The sequence below is a fragment of the Mirounga leonina genome, unplaced genomic scaffold, assembly GCF_011800145.1.
Source record: "Mirounga leonina isolate KUSES-001 unplaced genomic scaffold, KU_Mleo_1.0 Mir_200, whole genome shotgun sequence".
Taxonomy (NCBI): domain Eukaryota; kingdom Metazoa; phylum Chordata; class Mammalia; order Carnivora; family Phocidae; genus Mirounga; species Mirounga leonina.
Genome location: NW_023270503.1, coordinates 2942155 through 2967086, shown reverse-complemented (window position 1 = coordinate 2967086; position 24932 = coordinate 2942155). Strand labels below are relative to the sequence as shown.

Sequence of the window (24932 nt, the reverse complement as noted above, 5' to 3'; positions counted from 1 at the left end):
CTTAAATCCCTTCAGTGGCTCCCCCTTGCCTGTTGGATAAATGCCAGGAATGGCTTATGAGACCTTTTGCATGCTGGCCTCTGTCCAGGCCTCTGGCTGCCTCTAGCTACTGCTTCCCCTGTCCTTGTGCTTCCTGACCCTGAACTTTCTATTCTCAGTTCATGGAGCAGACACTCTTGACCTCTCTGTTCTTGCAGCTCTGGCTGCCTGAAATGTCCTTCCCCAACTGCTTCCAGTTTAGAAGTGACTTCCTTGGAGAAGCCTTCCCCCAACCTTCAAATGCAGCCCCTATGCTTATCCCCTCAGTGAACCCAGTAACCTCCTGTGTCCCTAAAACCATAAGCTCTGGGAGAACAGACTGTATTTTCTTCATCAGTAGACCCCAGAACCAGCCCCGCAGTCAATACATGAACGAACGAACGAATGAACGAACGCACCATGACCTTGACCACTGTGACTAGGGAGAAATTGGAAGGCATTGAGGGGGACATCACAGGGCCTGAGGTCTGTGTCCCAAGAGGCCAGCAGTGTTGTAGGGACAAATATAGCTTCTAGAGCCACAGCTGACTTTGGGGTTTTTGTTTGTTTGTTTTTTAAGATTTATTTATTTATTTGAGAGAGAGAGAGAGAGATGGAGCGCACACACGGAGGTGGGGAGGGGCAGAGGGAGAGGGAGAGAGACTCCCAAGTAGACTCTGCGCCGAGTGCGGAGCCCGATGTGGGGCTTAAAGCGGGGCTCCCATCTCACAACCCTGAGATCATGACCTGAGCCAAAAGCAAGAGTCAGACACTTAACCGACTGCGCCATCCAGGCGCCCCGGCCACAGCTGACTGAATCCTGGCTCTGCCACAGATTAAACCTGTGACTTTGGGCACAACCTCTCTGTGACTCAGCTTCCTCATCTGTAAAAAAAGAGGATAATAATAGTAGTTACCTCATTGAACTGTTGTGAGGACTATGTGAGTTAATACCTGGAAAGTGCTTGGAATCGGGCCCAGAACAGAGTCATTTAGTAAATACTCAATAGTCAGCCATTAGCATTACTGTTATTTCCATCACTACTGCCACGATCGTCGTCGTTGTTGCTGTGGTTAGCAAGAGGCACCCCAGAAGGTGGTATTGCAGGGGAACCCCACGCTCCTGGGTCCAGCAGCCCCGGAGTACCTGCCCCAGTTCAGGGACCGTGCATACCCAGTCATCACTCCTGGCCTGGTCCCAGGAGCCTGAGCTGATCAGCCCTCGGGAGGGCATAAGGGAGCAAACCAGAGGCGGGGGTGGGGCGCATAGGCCAGAGCACAGTGGATTTTTCCACTGGCTGTCCAGTTTATCTTGGTCACTCGGACCCTGCTGTCACCAGGGTCCCCCATTCAGCTACGCAGGCCCCGGGTCGTGAATTTGCTACCTCCCTTCCCTCCCCCCAGCAGCGTGAACTGCTACCCGCAGCCCCTGGAACTGCAGGCCTAGGAGGGCCGGGGAGGAGCCTAGGCGGTCCAGGCATCTGGAGGTAGTTTATTTTCAGCTGGTCTCCATTACTGAGGGAAGGGAATTAGCATCTCTGCTATTTGTTTTATGAGATCACCCCAGTGCCAGGCTGCTGTTTTCCAAGCAACCTCCACTTGGCAGTTAATGGCCGTGGCAGGCCGGGCCTCAGGCTCTACAGATGGGGCTACGCCGCGGAGATGGCAGCGCCTGGGATGGTCAGTGACCCTGTGCACGGGCCTTCTGCAGAGGTGGCTCCTGCGCTGACTCCCCTCCTGCTACCCCCTTGGGCCGTGGGATGGGAGATAGTGTTCCAACCTGGGCAGCCAGCCCTTATGTTCTTATGCAAAAGGGGGACAAGGAGAGCACATCCCCAGAAGAAGAAAAGCAATGATTTTTATTTTGGTTTAGGAAGCAACTGTCTAGCACCTCCCCTGTAGCTTGGGACACCGGGGGGCCAGTACTCCCCCTGGAAAAGCAATTGAATTCATCCCTTCCTGCACTTCCCCCCAGATTTTTCATCTTTGCCAAGTCTGGCCCGTCTGGGGCTGAGATCTGCACAGCTCTGGCCTTGGCTTTTCTGCAAGCATCCCAGTTCTCATTTTCCTCTCTGGCCTTCCTGGCCCCCCACCTGCCACCTTCCTGCCTGCCATCTTCCACCTGCCCCACCTCTTTGGGATCTGGAGGAGCACAAGGATTCTGCAAAAAGCAGAGTGGTCCAGGGTGGGTCTCACGGGCAGCCTGCTTTCCCCAGCACTGTGGTGGAATCCCCGGAGGAAGCCCAATAGCAGCTGAACCTCCTTTGCTGCTTCATTGCAAAATATTTAAACCAGAAATTCTAGAGAATACATGTAGCAAACAACTGTGCCCTCCTCTCCCGGAATTAAGGGTTGTTAAGTTCTGAAGATAGAAAGACTTTTTAATCAAGAAACAAAGCATTATAGATGAAGTCTCTCTCCCTTCCCTGTGCCCTTCTGCTTAGCCCGGAAGCAGCTACTGGAATGAATTTGGTGTGTTGCCTTCTTGGGCTGCAGTTTGTATTTTTATTATGTATCTGTATCTTTTTATGGCATTACATGTACTTTTTAAATGTATGGATTTTATGTATTTTGCAATTCGATCAACATTTGCTTAGGAACTGGTCAGTATTACTACCCATAGATCTCGTTCATTCATTTAACTGTGTGAGTATGAATTCCCCTCTTTGTGAGCATCTGTTACCAGTCTTTCCACAGGAGGAAGAGTGAAGCAGTGAATTCCCTTGCTCACATCTCCTTGGGTACATACATATGCAAGTTTCTCTAGAGAAGTGCTTCCAGCAGAACTATAATGCGAGCCACATATATAATTTTAAATTTTCTAGTAGCCTTATACTTAAAAGTAAAAATAAGTACATGAAATTAATTTTAGAAATGTATTTTTATTTTTTATTTTATTTATTTTATTTTATTTATTTTTTTTTTTTAGAGAGAGAGCGCAAGAGGGGGTAGGGTTAGAGGGAGAAGCAGACTCCCGCCGAGCAGGGAGCCCGATGTGGGACTCGATCCCGGGACTCCAGGATCATGACCTGAGCCGAAGGCAGTCGCTTAACCAACTGAGCCACCCAGGCGCCCTAGAAATGTATTTCTAAAAAATGTGTATTTAGCCCAAGAGATCCAAAATGCTGTCATTTCAACACGTAATCAATATTTAAAAATTAATAAGATAATTTACATTCTCTTTTACATACTAAGCCCTTGAAATCCAGTGTGTATTTATACTTAGAGCACAACTCGGGGTACCTGGGTGGCTGAGTCGGTTAAGCGTCCAACTTTTGATTTCGGCTCAGGTCATGATTTTGGGGTTGTGAGATTGAGCCCTGTGTCCGGCTCCGAGCTGGGCGTGGAGACTGCTTAAGAGTCTCTCTTTCCCTTTCCCTCTCCCTCTGCCCCATCTCCCTCTCTAAAGCGCACGCGTGCGCGCGCACACACACACACACACACACACACACCACCCCCACCCCCCCATCGCAATTTGGACTAGCCACATTTCAGGTGCTCACCTGCCACAGGTAGTGATTGACTCCTGAACGGGACCCCAGAGCTCTGGGGTTTGTATGTAGAAGTGGATTTGCTAAGGAGTAGGCCAAGCTGTGCATATTTTCGGCTTTATCACTTATTGACAAATTACTGTCCAAATAACAGGCCTCACATCCCCGTAAGCAGTCTATAAAAGCTCTAATTTCCCCTGCATTCTTGCCAACCCTTGATATCATTAGACTTTTAAATTTGGGCCAGATTGATGGGGATGAAATAGTATCTCACTGTGCTTTTAATTCACATTTCCACCCTTTACTCTCTCAAGAGGAAATGCATATGCAAAGCACAGGAAGACTTTCCATAAATATTTGAGGAATTAAATTTGGGTTAGGTTCAGAGCGACATGTAAATGTGTACTGAGGCAGGTAGGGTCTCTGGCTCCTTAAGAGGCTGAGGATGAGGGGACAGGAACTGAGAGAGGCCAAGGGAAGTGGGGACTGCACCTCTTTTTTAAGTAATCTGTACACCCAGCGTGGGGCTCGAGCCCACAACCCCGAGATCGAGAGTCGCATGCTCCACTGCCTGAGCCAGCCAGGTGCCCCCGGGACTGCACCTTTAAATGCTGTGCCTTACACTCAGCACGGGGAGTGGGGTACTGAGCAGGCCACGTGTGCCCTCCCTGCTCCAGCTAAGTCCAGGATGTGAAAGACGTGTGAGGCCTTAAGGGGCTTCAAACCCTGGGAGACCTTTATGATGCTAAATAAAGCCAAATGCTGTTGAATTTCTAGCGTGCCAACAAAGGCCCTGCCCCCTGCTCCCCCCAACCCCCAGTACCCTCTTGTTAACCTTATTGGCTGAGCTGGTTTCCATGGAAACTGTCAAGTTCAAAGGGATACTGTAGTATGTTCATCCTGCCTTTCCCCTCTGTTCCAGCGTAGCCCTTTGGAGCAAAGTTAGAGGTTCCAAGTGCTAAGGGAGCTCCAGGTGCCCTGCTTACGCTTTCATCCATTCATTAATCCTCTCTCCCATCCCACTGCCCTCCCTTCTCTCTCCTCTTCTCCCTGCAGGCCAGCCAGCTTGGCGTGTACAAAGCGTTTGTGGATAACTACAAAGTCGCTCTGGAGACAGCTGAGAAGTGCAGCCAATCCAATAACCAGTTCCAGAAGATCTCTGAGGTGGGCAGCTCCCTGCACAGCCCCTGCCTTCCAGCCTCCAGGCCTGTTGCCGGTTAGGGAAATGGTTCCCCTGAGGGTAACAACCTAGACTGACATTTGCTTTCTCACACTTGATATTTTCCCTCTTTTTTTTTTTTTTTAAAGATTTTATTTATTTATTTGAGACAGAGAGAATGAGAGACAGAGAGCATGAGAGGGAGGAGGGTCAGAGGGAGAAGCAGACTCCCCGCCGAGCAGGGAGCCCGATGCGGGACTCGATCCCAGGACTCCAGGACCATGACCCGAGCCGAAGGCAGTCGCCCAACCAACTGAGCCACCCAGGCGCCCCTTGATATTTTCCCTCTTAATATAAGAATAACAATGTGTTTGATTTTGTTATTCTATTTAGGTTATTCTGTATTAGAACAGAGGAGACAAAAAAGAAAAAAAGCAGTATTCTCACACACTGTGGTGACCTTGAGCCAGTCACTTCCCTTCTCGTGGCCTTATTTCCTCTTCTGTCAAGTGGGGTGTCTGGATTCTTCAGCTCACCCCCAGCTTGCTTGATAAGAACCACCAGGGGCACTGTTTAAAATGCAGATCTCCAGACACCTTCCTTGGAGCTTTAATTCAGAGAGTTTGGGGTGGGACCCAGGAGTTTATATTTTTAACAACCTTCCCGGGTGATTTTTATGATCAGAAAGATTGGAAGAGGTCTGGACTAGGTGGTCGTTTAAGATCCTTACAATTGCACGACAGAGAGAGGACCAGGGCCGTTTGGGAGAAGCAGCCCTACACTCTCTGGCTGGAAGCTTGCCTGTCCCTGCTGGTGCAGCCAAGCCTTCCTCCCGTGCTCCTCTGCAGGGCAAAGCTGTGTCATTGGCTGCCATTGCCTCTTCAGGAAGTGGCAGGGAGGAGCTCTAATCTCCTCCAGGAGCACAGCCCAGCCTCCGTCTTGGGCCGAAAGCATCTCCGTGAGCTCCCCAAGCTGCTGGCCTTGGCAGTCACAGACCCAGCTCCAAGCTTGGGGCAAGAGAACCTCTGGTTCCAGGGCAGGGAGGGCTCCTTGTGCAGCTTTGGAAATTTGGCCTTACGGGCCTCTCCGGACCCTTTGCTTTCCCATCTCCGCTCTGATGCTAGAAAAATTGGTGGGATGCAGGGTAGTGTTGGTGAGACTCCTGGGGTTATGGGTTCTGCTCCAGTTTGGAATCAGCTGAGAGGCAGCACATGAGTTGGACAGAGGGAGATGAAAATGTCAGCTCGATTACTAGTAAAAGCCAGGTTGGAAAAATGTGGACTTGGATCTGTAGGCACACTGGGCTTGCTAACACTTGCCCTCCACAATGAAACACATCTACCGGGGATAGAAACAGGGAGTTAAGCTCTGTTTCTTCTTCTCCCAGCTGCAGCCATCAGGTGAGTCACCCTGTGCCTGGGAGGATGGACGGAGGTGGGTGGGGAAGTTCCCTCTACGTGGAGTCACAAGGGCGGAGAAATGGTGCTTCCCCTCCTGGCTCCCAGGCCTCCCTGGGAACAAACTGGATCCGCTTAGTATGTGTCCAAGGCTGCCCAGGGTCATGTCTGGTCCAGAGAGTGGTGAGCCTCCTCTTAGCCTAGGCTGACTGCCCATTCTCTGGTCGGCAGAAACCCCTGCACTCCTCCCGAGTCCCTCTCCCAGCCTGCTGGCCCCAGCGGCAGAGCTGGCCCCCTGGCCTGCTGCCAGGTGGCTTCTCACCCTGACTCATGCGCTGACGCTGTCGCTTCATTCTGGCATTTCTACTTAATTACTGCAATTAGGGCCCTTCTCTGCAGCCGGAGCGATGTCATACCTCTAGGCTACACTGGAGGGGGGCACGGAGGCAAGTTTCCTGAAGCCAGGAATCCAGACACCCACCAGGGACACACCCGCCAGGGACCCTTCTCCCCACCCCAACCCCCAAGCTCAGTCCCTAGGGTTTTCTCTGTCCAGAAACAGCTTGAGGCAGGAGTAGGAAATGTGGAGCTCCTGCTGTCTGGGCATGTCCCCCCTCCCAGGCAGAGCAGGCAACATCCCCTGGGTTCCTGACCTTGGCCTCCCCTCACCCTGGCCTCCCTGCTGACGCCCCACTTGGAGGCCCCCTCCGTGCACTCTGCCCTGCAAGTGGGGGTTGCGTTAGAGCTCCAGTTGCGGGCCCTAGTGGTGGGTCTGTGGACAGGGCTAGAGCTGGAACCTCTCTAAAGACAGAGAAAAGAGGATCAGATAAGCAATCTCTAGAGTCCCTTTCCGGTGCTCACTCCGGGTCACTTTGCTTGGGGACCAGGAGGGGTGTGGCCTCTTCCTCGCTTGCAGTTTCCTCCCTGATGCTAGCTAGCACAGGCTAGCACAGGCTATGGGTGGGGGTGGCAGGTGGGGTTGGGGGCTGGGTGAATCCCTCTCAATCGGGGTAGGATCTAGGTGGGACTGCCCTGTGGAGCTCAGTCTCTGCCCCAGGTGCGCAGGACCCCTTGCTCCTTATCTCCAGGGCTGCTCACGCCATAAGGTGCTGGTACACCTGCTGTTTGTCCTCTGAAATCCCATGTACCCCGGGCTGATGGTGGACAGACCCCTAAATACTGGCTGCTGCTGGGGGATCCCGCTCTTGCCACCTCTCTCTAAGGCCCTTGGAGTCACCAGGGAGGGGCGTTAGGGGGTGTGTCCGAGGAGCGCCATTGCTCCAGACCTCTCTGGTACCCAGAGCCCCTCCTTCCCGCCTACCCCCAGCCTCCTCGGTACTGCAGGGGGTCCAGGAGATCATGGGTGTGGCACAGGGAGTCTGGAGTCAGTGAGTCGGGGAGACCTGTGCTTTGGTCTTTGTCCTCCTGTTTGCACCCTGGGTTTCAGAGCGCTTCTTCCTGCTCTGCCTACGATGGGTGATGGGCAATGGGCGATGGGGACGTTCCAGGGACGGGCCATATAGTGATTCCTCCCCTCTGCTCGGCAGGAACTCAAAGTGAAAGGTCCCAAGGACTCCAAGGACAGCCACACGTCAGTCACTATGGAAGGTACTCTGGGGAGCGGGCTGGATAATCGTCACCTTCCTTTGTCTGCTTTGTAGACTATGGTGCCCTGCTTGTGTGAGCATGTGCATGGCAGAGTGTGTGTGTGTGTGTGTGTGTGTGTGTGGTGTGCACAAACGCGAGGAATCCAGCCTCTGTCCCTAGGCAGCCGGCCAGCTACAAACGTGCTCCTCCTTAGGATGCCAGCAGGCAGCGCGCTCCCCTCCTCCTCTCCCCGCGCGCCTCCCCTCCCCGCCCCTCCCCCTGCTAGAGGAGCGCTCTGAAGCGGCTGCTTGGTTCAGGCTGTGCAGCAGCGGGCAAGGTGGCTGAGTGGCCGGGCTGCTGATGGGAGCCACCGAGCGATGGCCACAAGCTCCAGCCGCTGGGACGGAGGCTGCCATGGAAATTCTCCTCATCGTTCGCTTCTGCTGTAACTGCACCTATGGTAACCCAGGCCCCCTCTCCCGGGAGGTGGTGTAGCTTCCCAGAGCTTCCCACCTCTGGGGGCTGGCTGGAGTGGGCTGGCATGTGGCCGGCAAGGTGGGGCGGAGCGGGGGGGGTGGCAGGGAAGGGAGGGGGTGCAAGTGGCTGGACCTGTGTTTGCCCCTGTTCTGGCCAGCTTCCGGCCTGGAGTTGAAGTCTGGGGCCGCCGGGGGCAGGGTGGCTTGGAAATGGAAGGGCCAGGCTGCAAGCGTCCAGGCACCCCCTCCCCAAGGCTTAGCTTGGGAGGCAGTGGGCAACTTCCTGGAGATGCTGTTAAGGAGAGAAAGTGACAAGGCTGTGCCTGCAGGCATGGCAGCCCTGGGGCTGGAGGGGGGTCAGCAGGGGCCGGTCAGACCAGGGCATCTGGTCTGGGCAGCGGGGTCTCGGCCCAGGGGGGCGCTAGCCCCTGCTGGAGGGACAAGTTGGGAGTTTCTTTGTTTCCGGAGAGAGGAGAGGAGCTTGAGCCGCCAGGGTATTGTGCCTTCGAGACATTCTCTCCTCAGAACCGAGGTGGCCGAGGTTGGGGGAGCAGGACGGAACTGGGCTGCTCCCAGGGGGTTGTTTGTAGCCACAGGAGACCCTCAAGCTAAGGTCCCGGCATTTGGTGCATGCTGGTGGGAGAGGGGGGCGTGGCAGGCCACTGCTTTGTGAAGGTCACACACCCACCGGTCAGTGGAAGGGACCTGGGGCGGCCTCTGTGCAGCAACCTCAGCAAGGGGGACCTGGGACAGGTGCGTGCTGTCGGCCGGGCTCTAGCTCAGCGGGGGCCGAAGCATACCTAAGCAAGGAGGTGTCTGGAAGCGGACACTGCCCTCTGAGGCAAGAAGTGCTTTAGGGATGACCCAAGCTGTCTTTGGCAGAGGCGGAGGGTCAAGTGTTGCCTCCAGGGGCCGGCTGCCCTGGGCCCCGGTGTGTTGGAGTGGCAGGCGGCTGGTTTTAGGACCTTCTTCCCTCCCACCAGGCGTTTTGTCTGCACCCTCTCAGTCACTTTGCCTTCACATCTCCGTGGTAACCTGGAGCTCCTTGGTGAAGGCTGAACGGAGGGGGGTGGCAGTTTGCTGGAGAAGAAATGATGAGGTTTCCTAGGCTCTTTCTCAGAGGACACTGTGCAGGAGGGGCTGTTGTCTGCTTACCTGCTCAGGCCCTCCCAGGTCGAGGATCGCTCTTAATGGAGGAACCCCTGAGGCAGCCCCTCTCCAGCTGCCCCAGCAGGACAGCTGTGGGAACTCTAGTTACTGGCCAGAAGCTGGCCTGTGCCCCCACCTGTCGGCTCAGATTCTGACAGGCCGGGCTCAAGAGGAGAGATGGACTTGAAATGGGCCTGTTCGAAGATCAGAGGAGAAATGCTCTTTTTGGTCTGGCCTAGGAGTGGGTCAGGTCTCAACTCTGCCTCCTTAAAAAAGAAGTGCGGTTGGCCCTTGGCTTCCTCTTCCCTTCCCAAAAGGGAGTTTAGTATTAGTGAAACAGACCTGGGACTGGAGTTTAGTGTTTCTTTGGTCCCTGTGATACTGTCTTTGAAGTCAGCTTCAAAGTGGGGAGGGAGGAGAGAACAAGCCCTTACCAACCACACTGTTTAGAATCTTCTCAGCCCCTCCAAGGGATGCTGCTTCTGGGGGCCCCAGGGTGGGGGATTCTGTACTTGGGGCTCACTCTGGCTTAATGGTTATTTGCTGAGCACCCACTCTGCAGGTCTCTGAGCCAGATGCTGGGGGTGGCATGCAAAAGGAAGTCTTGTGTGATCCAGGCCCCCAAGGAGGGGGCTCACCTTGGTAGCAAAAGAGGCCAGCTTACCCACTTCTTCCTGGTGAATCTTTCCAAGGATCCTCCCAAGAGTCACTGAGCTTTTGCAGATGCTGCCCTCCCATACCAAAGAAGACAGCTCAAAGTTAAGAGCACGGGTAGGCCTACATTCAAAACCCAGCCGCCATTTACAGCTTTTTTATTGTGAGCAAGTTATGTAACTTCTCTGTGCCTTAGAGAGGTTTCCTCATCTGTAAAATGGGGCTAGTGATAATTGCTTCTCTTTTTAATCAGAGGAAATAGCACATATTAGTGCCACTGGACACAGACTAAGTACCCAGCAAACTACAGAGAGGCCAGCTTGCTCATGTCAGTGGCCTGACTTTCAGGCACTGTGGGTATTATTTGCAGAAGTCCTGGTCAGGGAAGGCTTCCTGGAGGAGGTGGGGAGACAGGTGTTGCAACTTGGTGAATGGTGTCTGTCTCCCAGAACAGGAATGGCATGGTGAGGAGAAGGGAGGGTAGGGGAAGCAGGGGGCAGGAAGCAGCCCGGACTGCTGGAGCCGTGGGACAGATGAAGGGGGAAGGGTGGGCTCCTCACCCTGCGTTGTCCGGGGGACCCGACGGAACAATTGGGGTGGCTCTTCCTCCCCTTCTTCCCTGCCTATCTGACTGTGGCCCCAGAGCCCTCTCCCTGAGTTCCCCTCCCCCCTACCTTTCCTCCTAGCTGTTCTCCCCCAACGTGGGCTCTCATTCCACATCCCCAGTCAGGTAGACTCGAGGTGACCGCAGGCGTATCAGTAACCCGTCTGAAACCCTACCCACCATTTGTGCAGACCGCTGAGCTTAGTCAGAAACCTCTTCCTCCTGGGACTTGAGAGAGGGACAGAGGGAGCTGACACTGCAGTATCAGCTTTGCCCTGAGCTGGAACTCCGGGGCCCACCCTGGAAGGAGCCTGCTGAACTTGCACTTTCTCCTGGGTCTTTGGGGTTCTCGGGTTCCCTGAACATGAGCTAAGCCACAGGTGGGTGCTCTAAATAATGTCAGTACGGGCCCCCTCCCCCACGCCCTGGGCTCTACCCTCACTGCCCCAGGATACCCCAAGGCTGGTCCTGTTCCTTTGAGCTCCCATAGACCATGGGGAGGGTCTCTAGCAATTGTCACGTTAAGAAGGGGCTACAGATAAGTCATGGGAAGTGTGTTGGCATAAGGCAGTGGTTTTCAACCATGGCTACATATCAGAATCTGCAAAGAAGCTTTTTAAAAATGCTGATACCCAGGTTCCACCCAGCAGAGATTGGGATTTAATTGATGAGGTGGGGAGAGGGGGACAGGCAGCTGTTTCTTTTAAGAGCTCCCCCAGTGATTCTAAAGGGCAGCCAAGCAAAGACTGCAGATAAGGCTCATGGCCTACCACTGAGACTCTATCTTCTCCGGAGCCAGCAGATCGTTCCCCAAAGTGTCTGCTTAGCAATGCATGGGGTATTTATATCTAGGGCTTCAGGGGACTCTTTGGTTTGGGGACTGGCTAGGGCATGAGTGTCGGCTCTGCGACTGTCACAACCAGCATCCTGCCTCTTCCTGCCCCTGTGGCAGGAGAATGGAGGTCACGACCCTGCGGACAGAGGCATCCAGGGGTAGGACCAAGGCTGAACCACCTATGTTTGGAGGGGCAAGGCACAGCTGCTTGCAGGAAGCTTTGTTTGGAAGTGTGGTCAGCCAGTTGCTGCTCCACCTGTCCCCACTGAACCCCAGCAGTCCTCCTTTGCTGTCCTGGTTGGCCAAGGGATGTGGGGAATGGGCCCCCCCCCCGAATCTGCTTTTTTTTTTTTCCCCAGCTTCTTCAGCACTCCCAGAGGCCCCACCTGAATTCCTTCGGGAAATCTTTGCTCCCTCAGCTGCCACTTGCTTGAGAGCAGAGGCTTTGTCTGAGGAGCTGGCCTGCCTCCCTAGCCCTCAGCTTGTCCTGTTTTGTTGGGGAGTTTGACGGCATGGAGGGGGGTCTTCTCATGGAGATGAGGTCGCCCGTGTGAGTCAGAACAAAGCCTGCGGGTCCCAGCTGGCGATGCCAGACCTTGGGCCAGAGGAGTATAAGAATGATTGGGTGTGTGGGAGCCACCTTCCCCGGAAAAGCGTCATGTCTCCTTCCCGCATTCTGGGGTGCCAGGCGTGACCAAAGTGTGCCAGAGCTCTGTGGGGCGAGGCGAGGTATAGCTGTATGATGCAGGGCTAAGGGTACGGAGGAGCATCTTCATCCGCTCTGAGCCTGGTCAGACAAGGAGAGGCCTGTGGTATGGCCCTTCGAGAAGTCACGTCTGGTGGGAGATGAGATGAGGCAGGCGGGAGGGGACCTGGGCTGCCAGTGCTGCATATCTGCATGTGGCTGCCGTCCGGCCCGCCCTGGGGAAGAACGGGTCTGTGGCTGCCTGCACCTGGCATCCCAGTGCTGGGGCAGTGAGGCAGGTGGAGAGATGAGGCTCATCTCTGAGGTGTCAAGCTGCTCCCTGTATTTCATCTGTCCTGTGTCCTTCTCCCTGCCTTTGCCAACAGCTCTGCTCTACAAGCCCATTGACCGCGTCACCAGGAGCACCCTGGTCCTCCATGTAAGTGTCAGCCCCTGAATGGCCAGAGCGGGGCTAGGAGTTCAGTGGGAGACTGAGCCCAGGGTGGGGGCACTGGAGTCACTGAGAACCGCCCACTCGGGGAGCTGGGCAGAGTGGCCCTGGGCCCTGACTGCACCTCCCTGGCCTCGGTAACCATGCTGGCGGGCCAGGGCCCCAGTGTAGCTTGGCTATGAAGCTCGACACACATTTGGCCAGATGCTGCCGTGGAGACTCATGGTCTCCAGGGTCCTTGGAGTAGCTGTGTGGGTGGGTGGAGTGGTGTCTCTCCCAGCTGCCTGGGGAGATGAGACCCCACCTGGCTCCCTCCGCCAGGGGAAGAGTAATGACTCAGTAGTAATAAAGGGGCACCACTACCCTCACCCTCACCCCTGCTTTTGAGTTCAGATTTCACAGAGATGACCAGATTAGAGCATGGGTCCCTTAGTGCCCCGCCTTGGAATTCCTCTGGTGAAGATTGAGTCCCCACTGTCTTCTCATTGAGCCCCAGAACTGCTGCCCCCAACTCACCACCCCACCCCTTCCCAGGACCTGCTGAAGCACACACCTGTGGACCACCCAGACTACCCGCTGCTCCAGGATGCCCTCCGCATCTCCCAGAACTTCCTGTCCAGCATCAATGAGGACATTGACCCCCGACGGACCGCGGTCACAACTCCCAAGGGGGAGGTGAGCTCAGGACCCAGACCCGCCTCTCACCCAGGCGGAGAAGGGCGCAGCAGGCCACATCACCCATCCCTGCTCTCCTGCTCAGATGGGCACCACTGTCCCGTCCTCGGTGCCTCTCCAACCCTCATCTCCCATGCCCAGCCAAGAGAAGGTCTTCAGGCCCTGGGAGCTTTACGTTCAGTGTCCCGTTAATCTTCATATAATCCACTGAGGCCTAGAGTCTCTGCAGATCTGACACAAGGTCTCTTGGCCATACGTGTTGGAACTGGATTCTTTAGCTGGGGTTATCTGTCTGCAGGCCTCGTGCATTGTCCCCCAGACCAGGGAAACCAGGGGCTGTGGCTATGGCATTATTGAATGCAAACCCCCACTGTGGGCGGTATGATGCCCTCAGGGTCCCCTGGAAGATAATGGCTCAGCCTGAGGGAGCTCAGGGAATCTGAGAGCGGGAGCTCTGAGCCTGCATGAACAGGTGGGGTAAGAGCTAGGGAGTGAGCCCAACAGTAAGAAAGGCTGGAACGGGAGGTGGCTAAGGCTGCAACGGGAGGTGGCTAAGGCTGCCAGGTTGCTGGAATGTCCCAGGTGCAGATGTGGTACAGCAGCTCCAGTTCCTTGGGGGCCCTTCTTGGTGGAAGGGTGGGGGTACCTCAGAGAGGGGAAGCGATTTGAAGAATTGGAGGGACAGTTACTCACATGGGTCAGCAGCCTGGCGCTTATACAGTGCTTCCTGTCCAGGAAAGGTAATTAAGTGGCATTTAGGAGTGAAGACTGGCTGGGTTTATGCTCCTTTATTACATTTATGAGCCTCCAGTGTCTCCTGGGGAGGGAAGTAATGAGGGACGGGGTCTGGAGCATGACGAATGGGGCACAGAGAGCTGTCCCCGTATGCAACTCCCAGCCCTGGTTGGCAAGGCCTGGAATGTCACTGGTTTGTTTGACTCGAGGATATCTGAAAGATCTCCGAAGGGTTTAGAGCACTGTCAGTTTCAGATCATGTTAACTGGATACTTCCACCATGCTCACCTACATATTGCAGCATATGTAGGTCACAAGACATATAATACAGGGAAGGCTGACACGGATCGTGACAGCCCCCGAGAAGCCTGCTGGCTGTGAGGGTGTCAGGGCAGAAACTCTGGAGGTTCTGCATGGAGCAGAATGCTCTTATCCATCTAGGACCCAGGTTAGAGATGGCTGCAGGGTCCTCCAGCAGCTGCTACAGCCCCACCAAAGGTAGCCCGTGTCTCCCATCCACCTGAGGGCAGCTGTAGAATCCACTCAGGGGCCGCTGAAACAGACCGAGAGGGCCTATGGGTCAAGGTTGAACTGAAACAAGATCAACTTCTTAGGCAGGGTTGGGGGATTCCCCGGGGTGGGTGGGGGCGGTGTTCATGGCCCAGCGTGGACGAACCAAGTCATTCTGGACTAGGGTCTATCCAGGTGAGAGCTGTTGACCGCTGCAGGAAAATAGAAAGCTACCGTTTTTTAAATTTTTTTTATTGTTACTATTTTAGATTTTATTTAATTATTTGAGAGACAGAATGAGGAAGAGAGAGTACAGGAGCGGGGGCAGAGGGAGAGGGAGAAGCAGACTCCCCTGCTGAGCAGGGAGCCCGATGCGGGGCTCGATCCCAGGACCCTGGGATCATGACCTGAGCCGAAGGCAGACGCTTAACCGACTGAGCCACCCAGGCACCCTTAAATCTACCATTTATTGATCACATATTGTGTGCCAGGCATTGGGCTCTTTTACATATACCATCTTGATGAATCTGACATTACAGGGCAGCCATCATTATCCCCATTTTACAGATGGTAAGACTGAGACTCAGAGAGGTCAGGGAACTTGCCCAAGATTACAACCAGAAAGCTCGTGTCTGTGTGACCTTAAGCACCAGGTGCCACGGCCCCTCCCTGCAGCCCCTCCCAGCTGGATGGTGCCCCCAGTGCAGGCTGGGCCCTGGGCTGACTGACTCTCCCTGAGCAGGTGGGGGTGGGTGTGCCATCTCCCTCAGACGCGGCAGCTGGTGAAGGACGGCTTCCTGGTGGAAGTGTCGGAGAGCTCCCGGAAGCTGCGGCACGTCTTCCTCTTTACAGATGTCCTACTGTGTGCCAAGCTCAAGAAGACATCTGCAGGGTGAGTCCAGGGGGCGGGGTGGGAGGGAGCTAGACTCTGCCCCCTGAGGAGCCTCCTATCATGGGGGGCAATCGGCATTTAGTTTTTCCTTTTAAAAAATCGATTAATTAATTTCATTTTACTACATATCCTTTTTCTAAAAATAAATCATGTTTTTAATTATAAAGATAATATAACCAAATTATAGGGGGAAAAACCCATCACCCACCTGAACATAAGCATCGGTCTCCTGCTGCTATATTTCCTTCCAGTTTTTTTAAATGTTCTTATGTTTTTTCATGTACTTGTAATCAGAGTGAATGCCCAATTTTGGTCTCTGCTTTTTCCATTTCACGTCATAAGCATTTTCCCAGGCTCTGCCTAATCTTTGTAATCATCCTTTTACTTTCCTGCGTGATGTTACAAGTGGATATGCCATAATTTACTTAAGCACTCTCCTTTTATTAGACATCTCTAAATTTTTGCTAGCTGCGATTCTGTGACTATTCATTAAATCTGCTGTCATTACTGAGTGCTTACACCATTCCAGATGCCATGACAAATGCTTTGACTCTATGATTTCCAGTCTTCCCCAAAACTCACAGAGGAGAGGAAAGACTTAGAAAAGTTAAATCAGTTGCCCAAGGTCGCATGACTAGAGGTAGAGAAGATGGGATCTGAACCGTAGTCAGACCTGAGTGCTGCTTTCCACCTCCGTCCCTGCCCCCAGCGAGTGGGGTCCGCCCTGTGCCACGAGCAGAAAAGATCATGCGGTACTCATTCCCGCATTGTTCCACCTCCATTTCCTTATCGACTATCGTGTGCCAAGTACACTGACCGGGGGGACAAGCCTCATGCTCACCTCAGCACTAAGAGGCCAGCGTGAGAGGGGTGAACCCACGTCCTGGGGGAAGGTGAGGGAAGGAGAGGTTAGTATGCGCTTCAGTAAAGGAGGAGACTCCCTGGAACGAGATCACAAATGAGATCATTCTAGAGCACAGATGGCAGTCATAATGAGCAAACACATCTATGCCTTTAGTCCTCTGCCCGTGACAGACATTACTAGCGACCCACGGCACTAGTACCCACCGGGCTTGGATGTGGCTTTATAATCTTCCACCCAGTACCCCCACGTGACCTCTATTGATCAGGGTTAAAAATAACATGTGTATTCCATCTCCATCCCAAAGGACAATGACTATGAGCTAAGTATAGATCAGCTAGGGGGAGGGGAAAGCATGGGATGGGGAATAGGAAAGTGTTAGAGGTTTGGAGTGTTTAAAAACATCAGTCCCGCTGGGCCTGAATATTGGCAAGGCCAAGGCCCAGAGCCCTCACTGCCACCTGACCCTAGACCCTGACTGTCATTTCTCCACATGTGGGTTTCCCGTTCAGACTCCTCAAGGACACGGATCATTTTTGCCTGTGACAAGTTCTTTTAAAAATCCCTCTCAGGTGTTCTTCTGGTTCTGGCAGTTCAGGCTTGAAGAGCCAAGTTCTCTCTCGCTCATGTCTCTCTCTGGCTTGTTTGCAGGAAGCACCAGCAATATGACTGCAAATGGTACATCCCCCTGGCCGACCTAGTGTTTCCATCCCCCGAGGAGTCTGAGGCCAGCCCCCAGGTGCATCCCTTCCCAGACCACGAGCTGGAGGACATGAAAATGAAGATCTCTGCCCTCAAGAGTGAAATCCAGAAGGAGGTGAGTAGAGCCTGGTATCTGAGCTGAGATGGGGGGTGGGGTGGCCCTTTCCCTTGGGGCCGTTTGAACCAGGTGTGGCAGGATGGCAGAAGGAGGGGAAGGTGCTAGGCTTGAGAGTCTGATAAGGGAGACAGGATGTAGGCGTAGGAGGCCTCAAGTACATGCTCGGGGAAAGAGTGGCGGTGGCACATTAGCACTAAGCAGATGGAAGGAGGGCCAAGAAGTCCGTGTTCAGAATTTAGTAGGGTTAGTCACGGGGAGCTTCCTAGTGTATGTCAAGCACCACAGAAAAGGAAAGCAAGAGAAGAAGGCCTTCTTAAGGAAAAGCAGGATGAGTGCAAGAGAAGGAGCTTGAGGGGCCTCTCAGAAGCTGACAGATCAACTAGGCAAATAAGGGGAGAGGGGCTTTGAATAATACAGTTAACATGTTCCTGCTCGATCTGAAAATGCACAGAAGCTTGTGCCCATAGGCAACATTTACACACATTTATCATGTATTAAGCTGAGAAGGAAATTGGAAGTTTAAAAAACACTTCTTTGGTAATTTTTTTTTTTTAAATAAGCTCTACTGAACGTGGGGCTTGAACTCATGACCCTGAGATCAAGAGTCACACGCTCTACTAACTGAGCCAGCCAGCCGCCCCTAAAAAAAATTGATAGCATACTGGTTATGTTCACAGACCACAGTGCAATGAAATCAGAAATCAACAACTGGAGTATAGTTAAGTATATGCCTTGAAAATTAAAACTTGCAAGGTAAAGAGGAAATCCTAATGGAAACTACAGACTATTTAGAACTGCATGAAAATGAGAGCACTCATATCAAAACCCGTAGGTGTGGCCAAAGCACTCTTTAGAGGAAAATGTATAGCCTTAAATTCATATATTTGAAAACAGTGGCTAGAGGAAAGCCCCCCCAGGAGGTGGCTTCCCCACGCATGTCACAAAGGGCTCAGCTTAGGCCTCACCTCCCTGGGAGCCTTCCCTGCTGTGTACCCACTGCGTCTGGGTTGGGCGCCCTGCTTTCCAGTCCTGGGGTCCGCTCTTTCTTTGCGTTATTGGTCCTGAATTGTAATTGCACAGTCCACTTTCTCTTTTCCCCACTTGAATTTGAACTCTAGTAACCATGCTGTTTTCCTCAGTTCTATGTCCCTAGGACTCGGCACATAGTAGGTGCTTTATAAGCAGTTGTTGAGGAATCCATGACCAGATGGCTTCTAAGAATCCTTTCAGCTTAGACATCCCTCTTTGAAGGAGAGGAAGACCACAGGAATGACCCCAAGGGTGTCTGGGGCAGGGAGATGACCGAGGACTGAGGGTCTCCCTGGGGGCACATCTGCCCAGAGGGGCGCAGGTGTCCTCCTCCTGACTGGCATCACCCCACCCTGCTTTTAATGGAGCCTGTCTCCCCAGCTCTACTGGCCCCACCCCAGGGCATCCTGCCTGCCTGTTTCTCCCGGTCCTGGTTGCTGGTGGACTTCGTCCCCTCCCTCCTGCCCCAGCTGTGCACACATGGCCTTCTGCTCAGTCCAGCCCACGGTTCCTGGGCTCCATTGGCTGCTCACTGCAGGGGTGTGCCAGACACCTCAAGGAGTCCCTTGTCTTGCCCATGACTGACCTCAGCATGTGGTACGATGTGAGGAGGGTCACCGGGGAGGCACATTGTTGTTCTCTGAGTCACAGAAGAAGCAGTGATTGATTTTTTTTAATAATACTTTTTTAAAGCTTATTTTTGTTCTCATCACCAACCTAACACTGGCTTGTTATCACAAGAAATATAATACCAAAGCATACAGAGTGTTACAAATTATCACCCACCCCCCATTGTTAACAGTTTGACGTGTATTCTTCTAGACTCTTCTATGCTTATACTGGTGTGTATTTTTTTGTTTTGTTTTAATGAGATTAGACTATATGTGCCATTTTGCAACTTAAGCTTTTCACTTAATGGTGCATTTTAGAGTTCTTTGGATCTATCAGATTCTTTCTAACAGCTGCGTCCTATTCTGTCACTTCGCTGCGCAATGATGTACGAGATATTTAGATTGTTTCTGGTTCTTTACTCTTAACAGGCAAGACTGCAGTACACCTGACTGTGTTCCTATTTCTCTCTGGTAGCTTCCCTACAAGTGGGATGGCTGGGGCAGAGGGCTTGCTCTAATTGCCAGATTTACTTCTGGAAAGGTCGTGTCCAATTATATACCCCCCCGCACCAGCAGTGAGAGCGTCACTGTTCCCCCACGCTGTCACCCCAGCAGCGTGAGAGAGTCAGTGTTCCCCCACACTGTCACAGCACTGGCTGTGAGCACTTGTTACCATTTTGCTAGTCTAGTAGGTAAAAAAATGCAGTAGAGATGAATTCTAATCGAGGAGCTTGAAGTTGGCGCTGGAACTGAAACTTGAAGCATAATAGCAGTTACTAAAAGGGAAGGGATCTTTCACAAAATATAAACTTGAAAAATTGGAGAAGGGGGACATGGGTTGAGACCTAAGGGTTTGTTTCAGAACAAGGAGTAATACGGTGCAGCTGAGGTGGAGGGTGCAGGGTGGGGCATGGTAGGATAGTTGGCTGGGCACGGAGGCCAGCCCCAGCCTTGGGAGGCCCCTTGTGCCAGGCCAGCATTTAGGCCTTTTTGCTGAAAGGTGTCTGAGGTTTTTAAGCAGGTATTTTGATGGTACCCAGGATCTGATTTATAGAAGTGACTGAGTGATGACACGCTTAGGCTAATGCCGTTTCCAAGAGGAAGGGGTGCATCATCCTACACAGGACCACAGGGGAAGCACCAGGTTTGGTCAGGATGCTGAATGCACAGGGGGAAAGCATGGCTCAGAGCCTGCATTGTGTTTCCTGCAGGAAAGGAAAGCAGGGCAGAGGCAACTGCTTAGGACTGGGAGTTTGAAAAATGTCAGCAGGGGCGCCTGGGTGGCTCAGTTGGTTAAGCGACTGCCTTCGGCTCAGGTCATGATCCTGGAGTCCCTGGATCGAGTCCCGCATCGGGCTCCCTGCTCGGCAGGGAGTCTGCTTCTCCCTCTGACCGTCCTCCCTCTCATGTTCTCTGTCTCAAATAAATAAATAAAATCTTTAAAAAAAAAAAAGAAAAAAAGAAAAAGAAGAACGTCAGCAGACTCTGGGCTATCGGGTGGTCCCTAGCTGTCTGCTACCTGGCCCTGGGTTATTTCGGGCAGAGGAATATTGGCTTGGTGAATGGGGCTATGAACTCAGGCCTGGTTGGTTTGTATATGAAAGGTATGTGCACAGGAACGTATGTACCAGCTTAGGGGTCAGCTTGCCCTGGGAAGGGGTAGCCTTCTCCCTGGCCAGCTAGGCACCCCCGAGATGTCAAAGCATCATAAAATATAAAAAAAGAAAAAGACACGATGAATGCACAAGAAGTGCTGTGCTTGAGCTGCCGAGTGAGGAGTGGAGTGGGTGAGGGAAACCACCTGTGCCCTCCGGCCCCCACAGAAAGCCAACAAAGGACAGAGCCGGGCCATCGAGCGCCTGAAAAAGAAGATGTTTGAGAATGAGTTCTTGCTGCTGCTCAACTCCCCCACGATCCCATTTCGGATCCACAATCGGAATGGAAAGGTCAGAAAGGGGTGGTGATGGGACAGAGGCGGCCCCCTTCTTCAGTCCAGGGCTGCTCGTTCTCTAGGGCTCCTGTCCATGATCTGGGGGAATCAGGGACTCGGGCCCAGTTCTCGAGGATGCTGCCCCAGCTCCTTCCCCGGACTCCCTCTCCCTGCTGGTGTGGAGCCAGTGCCCCCTGCTGGCCATCACCGGCACTGCCACCCCGGTGCCTGGACTTCCAGGGAAGGAGGCTCTCCCCAGCTCCCACCTTGGCCAAGCCTCCGAGCGCCTGGGTAAGAAGGAGCCAGGGATGTGCTTGGCCACACGGTCACCCCACTGAATTCTCTTCTCCTCTCTTCAGAGCTACCTGTTCCTACTGTCCTCGGACTATGAGAGGTCAGAGTGGAGAGAAGCCATTCAGAAGCTACAGAAGAAGGGTAAAGTCCCGCCCCCCTCCACACTGCTCTGAGGGTGTCCGTGGCAAGAGTGGCCTTTTGCGTTTCCATGCACTTTGATGTCCACGGTCTTCTCTTCGGCCCTCACGGTCACTCTGTAAGGTGCCAAGGCGGGTGGCATTGAACTCATGTTACTTTAACTTGAGGCCCAAAGAATTTAAGTGATTTGCATATGGCACAGAATAAATTAGCGATAGGCCTGGGCCCAGAGCCCAGGCTTGTCTGTCTGTCTCTTGCTCTCCGTGTTGCACACACACAGTTGGAAGCCACCTGTGACTGTTCCCATGTCCCTACAAATCTTTCCCTCCCTTCCCGTGACCAACTCTGCCCCTAGAGCTAAGCTTTGTTTCCTGCAGTAGCCCCCAGAGAAGAGTAGCAGGTCCTAGTGGATCTGTGATGACAGTTTCCCCTCTCGGCTCCTCCTACAGATCTCCAGGCCTTTGTCCTGAGCAGTGTGGAGCTCCAGGTGCTCACGGGATCCTGTTTCAAACTTAGGACTGTACACAACATTCCCGTCACCAGCAATAAAGACGGTAAGATCTGGAACCCAAGGTTGTCTAATCAGCGGGCCCAAGCCCCCAGGGCATTGCTGGAACCTTCCATAAGGACCTAGCCAGACACATGGTTGTAACAACTCAGTTGCCAGGTACACAGAGAGCTTGAATAGGGGTTGTTCTCCACTGAGTTCCCAGATGGTCCCAACTCCTCCCCGGCCCCCTCTGGCTTGAGAGAAGAATCTGGCACCCTCGTGCCCTGGAATCATGCTGTTAATATGTTCGTGAGGTAGTCAGATAATGGAAGCGGAAGACCGAAGCATGGGGCATGGTGGTGGTGGAGGGGGAAAGGGTAGCTGGAAGCATATGAGAAATAAGGCTAGAAGTTTCCAGGGATCAGATCTTGGAATGCCAAGCAAAGGAGTTTGTTCAAGCCAAGGAGCCTATGGGAGGTTTGTGAGCAGCGGAGAACTGTGATCAGGGCTGGTCCAGAATGGGTAGAATCTGGTTGCTCGTGGGTGTTGGGAAGGGGTTTTGAAGGCAGGCTCTCCTCCCCATATGGGGTTATCTGCCTCCTGTCCCAAAAGGAGGCAGACATGTATTGGTTAATTTTCACTTTGAAAGGCTACACTGAGGAAGACAGCCAAGGGATAGGCAGGATTCAGAGGGGGAGGAAAAGTGCCCCTGGGGGAATGGTATGAAATCCCCGGCCCAGTAGGGAAGGTGTGGATTGGCCTTCCAGGCTGAGTGGAGGGAGAAGGGGCACCAGCTCACATTCCAGGAAGCAGAGGGCTCTGGAAACTTCTTCCTCCAGCCACCAGGTGGTGCTGCGAGACCAAGGCTCAGACTGTGTCCTCCCACCCTTTTGGCCTTCCTGCGAGCCTGGGGTGAGAAGGGGCTGAAGCCGGCCTCTCGCCAACCCCTACCCGGGGGGCTTTCCTCTCTTACAGATGACGAGTCTCCAGGACTCTATGGCTTCCTCCATGTCATCGTCCACTCTGCCAAGGGGTTCAAGCAGTCAGCCAGTAAGTGCCCCGGACCCCCAACCCTAGGAAGAGCGGGAGCCATGGTTCATCCCTTCACAGGAAGACCCTATGAACCCATTGCATGGGGCCTCCCACGGTCCACCAAGTCTGCTGTGGTCTGCCCAGGCTGGGGCCCTGCCGGGTGTCCTGACATGTGGGTGGCCATTCCCCCAACGGTCAGGAACCAGCTCCTCTTGGCAGGAGGATCATTCCTGCCTTGTGTCTCCGAGGTCTGGTCTTCCCCAAGCCCTCCCCAACTCCTGGGTGTCTGAAATCCTGGACTCTAACCCCACATCTGCCAGTGACAAGCTATGTGACCTCGGGTAAATCTCTTAACCTCTCGGAGCCTCAGCTTCTTTCTCCGTAAAAAGCGAACACCCTTGTTAATACTGACCTAAGAGCAGGCTTGGCGATGACTGAGTTATGTGCTCTGCCAGCACATGGCCGCACATTTCCCTCCTTCTGCTTCTTCACCGTCTCCCAAATCCGTGCAGTTCTTAGCATCTGACAGGATACGATTACACTTTTTTATCTAATTTTCCCCCGTAGGAATTTATCTTCCCATTTGCCAGATGAGAAAACTGAGTCACAGACACATAAAGGGACTGAACCTCACAGAGCACCAGAAACCCGGGGTTCCTGACTCCTCTCTCCGCCTGCCCCTTCCCACTCCCTCCTCTTTGTCTCTGGGGGGCGAGGTCTGCCCTGGGCCCCTCTACCTGCACTGCAACACGCAGAGAACATGGTATCGACTCGCCAGCAGCCATTCGACAAACATTGACTGTGAAGTTCATGGGGTACCTTACTGCTGGGTGCCTGGGTACCTTACTAGGTGCTGGAGAAAGCTCAAACGTGGCCAGCGTGTGGATGATGCCTTGGCCTGTTTCAGAGCCTTTTCAAGTGCATCTTCTGCTCTGATCCCCCTGGCATCCCTCCTGGCATAACAGGTCCCTGTTATCACTCCCATTTGCCAAAGCCCATCCCTTTCGCTTTACAGCAGCGTTTCTCTCAGTATGGCCAGGAGCTCTGTGCTTACCACTCAGGCCGTGCTGCTCATACACACGGGGCAGCCTCCTGGACCCTCCCCAGACACACAGAACCCCTTCCTAGTGGGCACTGCCTAGGAATATTCCTGGTTGGTAAGTTCTAGAAGGCTATTCCACATACCTGAGTCCATGGCCCACCATGCCCAGATGCCTTACCCTCCATACCTGCTCCCTGTTGGCTGGGATGGGCCTCAGGGAGCAGAGCCGTGGGGGTGGCATGGCCCCCTCTCTCAGAGCAGGTGTTCTGCCTCCCAAACTGGGTCAGGGGGGTTAGACATGAGGTGAGCTGCTACTACAAAAATCTCTCCTGACCTCCGTATGGTCCTCACCTCCTCCCTCCACCGGCCTCCAGCGCCATTCACATGTTCACTCTGACTCAGCGGGCTTAGGCCCCGTGAATCTTCAACCATGGTTCTTTGTCCTAATACGTTCATTACATCTGCACAGTCAGGCCTGGGGTGTAGGCACCATTGTTAGTCCTGCTTTACAGATGAAAGCACTAAGGCAGAAAGATTCAGTGATTTGTGCAGAGCTGGGATTTGAACCCAGACAGACTCAAAGCCCTCCTTCTATCTCATGAACTTTCCCCTAACCCCTGACAGCGCTCACTCACACAAAAATCAATAAATGGGGATGGCACGCATGCCCTCCATCTCTCCGCCACCCAGACCTGCTTTCTGATCTGGCAGAGGCCTGGGTGCTTAAGGCCTCTGGTGTTGTTTGCCTGTTAATCTGTGCCCACCTCCCAGAGTGCCCTGATACCCAGCTCTGTCTGGTCTGTGTCCTGCCCAGCCCGAGACAGCTCGGGGGCTGCTCCATCCACTCTCCCTTCTCACTGAGGAGAGCCCTCTAACGGGGCCTCGGAGGGGCACGGATGTCCACCCTCTGACCTCTGCCCCTTGATCCACACTGCAGAGGATTGGCTCTGATACCCTCAAGGCACCTCCCATGCACCATTGCACTGGGATGCAACCACGGCCACTCCCGTGGAGGGGGGCAGGTGTCAGGGTCTGAGCCCCAGAGGGAGGGTGTGGGTTTGCAGAGCACCTGGGGTGGCCACCCAGGGCTGTGGCCACGTCAGCTGGGTCTCACCAGGAGCTAAGAACACAAGTGGACCTAAGAACTAAGGAGCTAAGAACACCACAAGAACCTATGTGGTGTTGATGTGGTGAGGGGAAACCAGGCAGAAAAGAGAACTTGAGTTAAAGTCAAGTGCTATGAGGAAAACAGCAAACCAAGCTTTTGGAATGCAGGGGGCATTTTTGGTTGTCACAGTGAGCAGGGGTTACTCCAGATTTTCAGCACTCAGAGGCCAGATGCCCTCCAGAGACTTCCACCTCAGAT

General features: G+C 53.5%; 1 protein-coding gene across 3 annotated transcripts in view; it reads left to right on the top strand.

Annotated features, from left to right (window-relative positions):
- ABR (ABR activator of RhoGEF and GTPase) overlaps nucleotides 1-24932 on the top strand; it is a 171888-nt gene that overhangs the window by 110589 nt on the left and 36367 nt on the right. For all 3 annotated transcript variants that reach the window (XM_035027633.1, XM_035027634.1, XM_035027635.1), the window contains 10 exons: nucleotides 4566-4673; nucleotides 7613-7673; nucleotides 12442-12494; nucleotides 13041-13181; nucleotides 15197-15318; nucleotides 16832-16997; nucleotides 20464-20586; nucleotides 20930-21005; nucleotides 21452-21556; nucleotides 22468-22542. In XM_035027633.1, coding sequence (XP_034883524.1) covers nucleotides 4566-4673; nucleotides 7613-7673; nucleotides 12442-12494; nucleotides 13041-13181; nucleotides 15197-15318; nucleotides 16832-16997; nucleotides 20464-20586; nucleotides 20930-21005; nucleotides 21452-21556; nucleotides 22468-22542 — 1030 coding nt within the window. The remainder of the gene's footprint in view (nucleotides 1-4565; nucleotides 4674-7612; nucleotides 7674-12441; nucleotides 12495-13040; nucleotides 13182-15196; nucleotides 15319-16831; nucleotides 16998-20463; nucleotides 20587-20929; nucleotides 21006-21451; nucleotides 21557-22467; nucleotides 22543-24932) is intronic.